We start from the raw sequence: 7506 nt of genomic DNA, 5'->3' as shown, positions 1-7506 counted from the left end.
AGGTTTTCATTTAGATGCACTTTAACTAAAATCAATGGTGTAATTACAATATCATGGGGCCCCATGATAAAATTTTGATGCCCCCCCCAAACGACCTCTGTCTGTGACATCTGGCATTGGCAGTGTCAATTGGGACAAGAGTGTAACTGATCATAACATAAAGTACATCTAAATCAATAACAGGCAGCAGAATGTCTGGTTGCATAGTCACTCAGTACACTACTAGGGACCAGTGCTGTGGCTAGAGGTTGCCAAAAAAGAGCAGCAGTGCATGAAATTCACTCTGAACCGTAATAATACAGTTGAATACTCGGTAGCTTACCAACATTTATCAGCTTTAACGTGTAGGCAGGTACAGGACCCCTTTAAGGGTTCCTCCTTCCCATAGGTGGAGTAGTGACGGTAGGGTGCCCCTTTATAAGGGGAAGGAGCTTGGGTTCAGAGAGAGTCTGCCTGGTGCCACAGCAAGAAAAGGTCACCTGAGGGGTTTTAGTTGTGTTCTCCCCATGAGAATTGGGCTGTGGAGAAATTTGCCAATAATTTTCAGAAACATAAGTTTTAGACTTGAAGACGATTGTGAGTTCCACCTTGTTTTTCGCTGTTTACATGATACAGTGATATCACAGACTGATATGTTTTGCTTTACCAATATTTGGAGGTGTGGATACCATTTTTATAAACTGCCTGCTTTATGCTGAAAAGTAAAGAACTACTTTTGCAACAAAAAGTCTCTGCATGGGAATGATGTGACAAGTACAGACAATGCCTCGGGGAGTTGTGTGCTTTACTGCAGACATGAAGGGGTTAATGTGTCCAGTGACTGGGAGGATATGGAGGAGAGGCCTTGGACTGATATTTGTGCATGTGAACAGTATGTGGGCTTGGGCTGAACATCAGCGTGGTGCCCTGTATCCCTTTAGGTACAAACAGAGCCCAGCTGCGCGAGTCGTAAGGCGTGGAAATAAGCTGGGGTCCCCTTTACAAACTAGTCTTTGTCAAGGTATAAATGTAAATTATAAGTCATACCACCCCAGCCAGTTATATTATTACATAATTGTTAGTGCTCCTCTGTACAGTAACTCTATAAACTTAATACAAATTATTTTTCAGAATTGCAATTTTCAAAAATCTTATCACTTATTAGCCTTAAAAGACACTGCAATTTTTCAGCCATATAGGAATATTGATATACAGAGTTAAAGTGTTTGTTACCCCAGAATTTCCTATTCCTGATATGTGCCTGCTGTATCATGTACTTGTATGAGACTCTTTGTATTGCTTCCTTTATGTGAAATCCCTGGTGTTCCTGCCAGTCACTCTGCTTCCCTATTAACTGACCACGCTAAGCAGAAGAGCACAGTGTGGTCAGTTCTCTAGCTGTGCTGGGAACTCAGCCTGCTCTCCTCCAATGATCAGACTTGTCCTGACATGCCCCCCCCCCCCCCGCACAGCCTTTTAGTGTACTGTTGCTGTTGCTCCCCTTAGTTCTTATGCAGCTGAGAACAGAGGGAATGTGATCACCTATAAGAAAGGTATTGATAATATTTTTAAGAGCTGTACACAAATGTTTTGCCTTTCATTTCTATTTTAAACAGAATGGATTGTTTTACAAGATGATCATTTACAATCACTTTAATATCACAGTGCTGGTCATGATCAGTGGTGAGCTCCGGCATATTAAGACTAGGATCCAAACCCACATATGCAAACCTACCATTAAGCTGTCACCTGTACTAGGCCAAACACACACTACCCCGTTTCCCCGAAAATAAGACCTAGCGTGATTGTCGGTGATGGCTGCAATATAAGCCCTACCCCCCAAATAAGCCCTAGTTAAAGTCCTTGCAGGTCTTATTTTCAGGGTAGGGCTTATTTTTGGGGAAACAGGTAGGGCTTATTTGGGGGGTAGGGCTTATATTGCAGCCATCACCGACAATCACGCTAGGTCTTATTTTGGGGGAAACAGGGTAGTTAGGATGACCAGAAGCTCTGAAGGCAATACACCTACTCACAGATAGGGGGTGCAATGGAGGTCTGAGACTAGCAACAGCATGATCACAATGCATGTTCCTGTACATGTGACATCAAAAAACATCCTTAATTGGGCCCCCTTTCTGGCCTAGGCTCATAGCCCATAGCAGCAGCGTGGACTACTATGTCTATACCACGGACTAAAATCTGCCATGATAATATTTAAAATCAATTTTTACTAGTTTGAATTTAGGAACACTTGCTTTATACAAGTGTTTAAAGCAAGCCTCATTGCAGGCCTGCGATGTCTATATATTGCAGACCTACACTATATTGTCAAAAGTATTGGGACCCCTGCTTTTACATGCACATGAACTTTGATGGCATCCCAGTCTTAGTCCATAGGGTTCAATATTGAGTTGGCCCACCCTTTGCAGCTATAACAGCTTCGACTCTTCTGGGAAGGCTATCCACAAGGTCTAGGAGTGTATCTATGGGAATGTTTGACCATTCCTCTAGAAGCGCATTTGTGAAGTCAGGCACTGATGTGGATGAGAAGGCCTGGCTCGCAGTCTCCACTCTAATTCATCCCAAAGGTGATCTATTGGGTTGAGGTCAGGACTCTGTGCAGGCCAGTCAATTTTCTTCACCCCAACTCACTCATCCTTGCTTTGTGCACTGGCCCAAATCATTTGGTGGAGGGGGGATTATGGTGTGGGGTTGTTTTTCAGGGGTTGAGCTTGCCCCTTAGTTCCAGTGAAGGGAACTCTTAAGGCATCAGCATACCAAGACATTTTGGACAATTTCAAGCTCCCAACTTTGTGGGAACAGTTTGGGGATGGTCTCTTCCTTTTCCAACATGACTGAGCACCAATTCTCAGGTCATACAAAGGTCCATAAAGACATGGATGAGCAAGTTTGGGGCAGAGGAACTTGACTGGCTTGCACAGAGCCCTGACCTCAACCCAACAAAACACCTTTGGGATGAATTAGAGTGGAGACTGCAAGCCAGGCCTTCTCATCCAACAACAGTGCCTGACCTCGCTTCTGGAAGAATGGAAGAATGGTCAAACATTCCCATAGACACACTCCTAAACCTTGTGGACAGCCTTTCCAGTAGAGTTGAAGCTGTTATAGCTGCAAAGCTGCAAAGGGTAGCCCAACTCAATATTGAACCCTACGGACTAAGACTGGGATGCCATTAAAATTCATGTGTATGTAAAGGCAGGCATCCTAATACTTTTGGTAATATAGAGTATATTCCAGTGTCTTAGTTGTAGTGGCTTATTACATGTAGTGTAACTTGGTTAAAGAGGAAGTAAACCCTCTCTAAACAAAAAAAAATACCTGCAGGACAAAGGCATAATGAGCTAGTATGCATAGCATACTAGCTCATTATGAATTACTTACCTGAGATCGAAGCCCTCGAAGTGACCCTCGTTCACCTCCTCTGTCGCCGCCATGATACCCGCAGTGACTTCCGAATATCGCTGCTCCAGCGCTGTGACTAGCCGGAGCAGTGATGACATCACTCTGGCGCATGCACGCGGGAGCCGTCAATGACGGCATGATCGCCTTCACTAACGGCACGCTCAGTGCGCCTGCGCCGTAGACATCAGTGTCTGGTTTTTAGGAAAATATCTCCTTAACCATGTAGGTTAAGGAGATATTTCTTGCACCTACAGGTAAACTTTAATCTAGGCTTACCTGTAGGTTAAAGTGGTCTGTAAGGGTTTACAACCACTTTAAAGTAGAGGGAACCATTGGCTCCTGCTGCTTTCAATCAAATTCTGTGATGAGGGAGCAGAGGCGCGGTGCCCAACTGCTCTGTGTGTGTCTTTAGACACAGGCAGTGAGGCTTAGGATTCAGCCTGCATGAGTGCCACCATAGGAAATGGCTTCCTATGAAGGTACTCGCAGAAGAGGTGGATCAGGGCTGTTCTGTGCAAAACCATTGCCCGAAGCTGGTGAGTATGACATGTTTATTAGTTTTAAAAAATGTAAAATCACTTTAAGCACTTTTTAGTGGGTTTAGCTGGTTTAGCTTGAAATTCAAAGTACACTGTGCTAGAGGTTGAAATACCTGTTGTGCACAAAAACCATGTAGTCTGCTGTGAGCATTTCTGGAGTTAACTGAAAATTATTTAGAGGACTTTGGACAATTTGTTTTAAAAGAAGCTATTTTTTTCTATACACTGGACAGAATAACAATCTACATCTAAGAGACATTTGAAGATAAGATTGGAAAACATGACATCTTTTGACAATGTTTTGGAGGAAATTGGACAGTTTGGATTGTTTCAGAAGCAGTTGTTTTTTCTCATGTGTTTTATCTCTGTTGTGTTCAGCCCAATAGACGTGGGCATTGTATTTCTGGGATTTGTACCTGACTTCAGATGTAGTAATCCTGCAGCCGATGAATTAGGTAGAAAATGTGGTTGGAACGCTGAAGAGGAAATGAATTATACGGTTATCCTTCCAGATGACTCTGTGGATCCCCTATACTTTAGCCAGTGCCTGCAGTATGACACAAACTGGAACCAGACATCTGTCTCTTGCACAGACCCAATAAGGAATCTAACCTCATATAGTAATAACAACATGACTGTTACCAGCTGTACTAATGGTTGGGTATATGATACTACGGGATCATCCATAGTAACAGAGGTAAGAGGTTTTTCTTCAATAATAACTTCTACAAAAAACATTTATAAATAGCCATGCTATATACATGGCTATTTATACAATATACTGTTTAACAATATAAATAGTACAATATAAATAGCCATGCCATGCTCTAAATCTGTCCTAGAGGGACTATAGACAACACTGCTGCAGTCAAGTGTTTCAAAGAGATGAACATACCTGGGTTTGTCTTGAGACAGGTGGAAATCCTCATCTGCTCCAACCCTTAGCTCATGGAAAAAAATGAATTAATGTTAATTTACCACTCTACAAGGCCACCTATTTAGCGAGAAGATGCCAAAAAAAATTCTACAAGGTTTGGGACATTTGGGTAGAGGACCTGTCTATTAATACTGACCCTGAATCTCTTAATTAGTCGATTACCTTACAAATGACTTGGTGAACATGTAAAGGTAGTTAAACCCACATCCAATCCATATGTCTAATGCCCTGTACACACAGTCGGATTTTCCGATGGAAAATGTGTGATAGGTGTGAAATGATGTGTTATGGCTGGGGATGCCATTAACTTGCCTGTGAAGTGGCACACCTGTATGATGTAGCACATCTATATGATACAATCTACAACAGCAAAACTGTCATTTACAAAGAAAAAAAATATTCTGTTTAAATTGCTGGTAATTGATATATTCGGCCCCTTTATTTATAAACAAATTGCCAAGGATTCCTTTCACCTATATCAGACCCTTATCTTAGATGAATGTCTGTTATAGATGTTAATAGGGGATCCGCAGTTAAAAAAGGTTGCATGTGGTTACCCCTAAAAATACACAAGACCCTTATCCTAGATGAGGGCTTGGTATGGATGTTAAGAGGGACCCCACGCAAAACATTCAGGTCTGGTATGAGTTTTAAGGGAGAACTCTGCACAAAAAAAACAAGACCACAAAAGTGTGGCATCTCTCTCAAAAATCCATACAAAAAACGTATCCGAGTATGCAGCCTGACACGCCAGGAAAGGCAGGGATGAGCATGCACTTCCCCCTCCTAAATGATAACACACCATATGCCCGCAACATGGGGGGAGGGGGGACTGCCCTGGCAAAGAACCCTGGTCACAACCCTGGTCTGGTGGTTGTTGGAGTCTGTGGGAGGGTGGCTTATCGGAATCTGGAAGCCCTCTTTAACAAAAATGTCTTTAGGATGTGGGAGGAAATAAAAGTTTCAGAAGGAACCCACAAATGAACAGGGAAAGTATGCAAACTCCATGCAGGTAGTTTCCTGGTTGGGACTGGAGTTGAGAACCATAATGATATAAGGCAAGAGTGCTAGCTAGTAAGCCACCGTGCAGCTTTGTATGCAACATTATAGAAACTTATCCTGAAAGCCTAGATAAAAAAACGGAAAAATTAGCACAAGGGACTTAACTTACAGTCAGTAGGATGTGTTCCTTTTGCTGATGCTTCTTCTTTTAAGTGAAATCCTTCTCTGCTAATGCTTTCCTAACTCCACCGCTGTATTCTTCCGTTTCACTGGGGGTTAAAGTGTTTGTAAAGCCTAGGACAAAAAAAAAAAAAAAAAACCTGCAAGACAAAGGCATAATGAGCTAGTATGCATAGCATACCTTATTATAGGCTTACCTGTAGGAAAAAAGTGTGTTGTAAGGGTTTACAACTACTTTAATAGAACTGAGGGACCTGTCATTTGTACTCACCAACAGAGCCAGACTACACCCATCCTTTCCGCCCAGTTGCTTTATTCATGGAAGTCAAACTACTATTCCCTCAGCTGTTCCCCTGTGTTACCTTCATATCCCCTCACTTGTCAGCTTCTTTACTGTCCCCCCACTTGTGTCACCTTCTCCTTCATTAATGTCCCCCACATGTGTCACCTTCTTCTTCATTACTGTCCCCTCAGTTGTTGTTCCTCTGTGTCACCTTCATATCCCCCACTGTGAGAGTAATACATGAAGCTGACAAATGGGGGACAGTAATACATGAGGCTGACAAGTGGGGGTCAGGGGGACAGTAATACTGTCCCCCGACCCCCACTTGTCAGCTTCATGTATTACTGTCCCCCACTTGTACGCTTTATTTTTTACTGTCCCCCACTTGTCAGCTTAATTTATTGCTGTCCCCCACTTGTCAGCTTTATTTATTACTGTCCCCCACTTGTCAGCTTAATTTATTACTGTCCCCCACTTGTCAGTCTTGTGTATTACTGTCCCTAGGGCCCGCCCCTGACTTGTGTCACCTTCTTCCAATCCTATTCCATTTCCTCACCTTCTAATCTGGACTGGTGGGTGTGAGCGCCGGTTGTGGTCCACTGGTCCGGGCCGGGGGGGCCCTCAGGCAGTCGGGCCACGGGCGGGAGGAGGAGAAGTCGCCGGGCACTGCACTGCAGGCCGGACAGGGGAAGGTGTGAATAAGAGCCAACAAGGAGGAGCCTAGTCAGCACTGCAGAATCCCGCCGGGCCAGAGAAGGAGGTGGGTGGAGACTGGAGGAGAAACAGTCAGTCACACAAAGTGAACAAGTCCCCTTGCTGCAAGTCACTCTGTCTGGAGAAGGAGAGGAGGTGGGTGGAGTCAGAGTACAGCCGCTAGCTACATGCCCTGCTCTTCTGGACCTCGCTCTGAGACTCTGCTTGTGACGTCACTGGTTGCTAGATGCCAAGAGGGGCGGCCCTAGCAACTAGTTATGGCAATCAGCTTTTAGGGTGGCTGACTGGCTGTGTGTCCTCATTTCATTCTGGGACACTGTGGGCACCCTACTTGCTGCCCAGCCACTCACGAGCGCCCCCTTCATATGGCACCCATGGCACTTGCCATATCTGCCATACCTTGGATACGCCACTGAGTAAGGCTTCTATGAACTGAACATCTGGGTGGA

At 44.1% G+C, this 7506-nt stretch overlaps 1 protein-coding gene across 2 annotated transcripts in view; it reads left to right on the top strand.

Annotated features, from left to right (window-relative positions):
- The first annotated feature begins 4221 nt into the window (after positions 1 to 4221).
- LOC141140614 (solute carrier family 22 member 2-like) overlaps positions 4222 to 7506 on the top strand; it is a 101012-nt gene continuing 97727 nt past the window's right edge. For both annotated transcript variants that reach the window (XM_073627993.1, XM_073627994.1), the window contains exon 1: positions 4222 to 4638. In XM_073627993.1, the coding sequence (XP_073484094.1) occupies positions 4222 to 4638 (417 nt within the window). The remainder of the gene's footprint in view (positions 4639 to 7506) is intronic.

The sequence above is a fragment of the Aquarana catesbeiana genome, linkage group LG04, assembly GCF_042186555.1.
Source record: "Aquarana catesbeiana isolate 2022-GZ linkage group LG04, ASM4218655v1, whole genome shotgun sequence".
In the NCBI taxonomy this organism is placed as follows: domain Eukaryota; kingdom Metazoa; phylum Chordata; class Amphibia; order Anura; family Ranidae; genus Aquarana; species Aquarana catesbeiana.
This window is presented reverse-complemented; position numbering and strand designations above follow the sequence as displayed.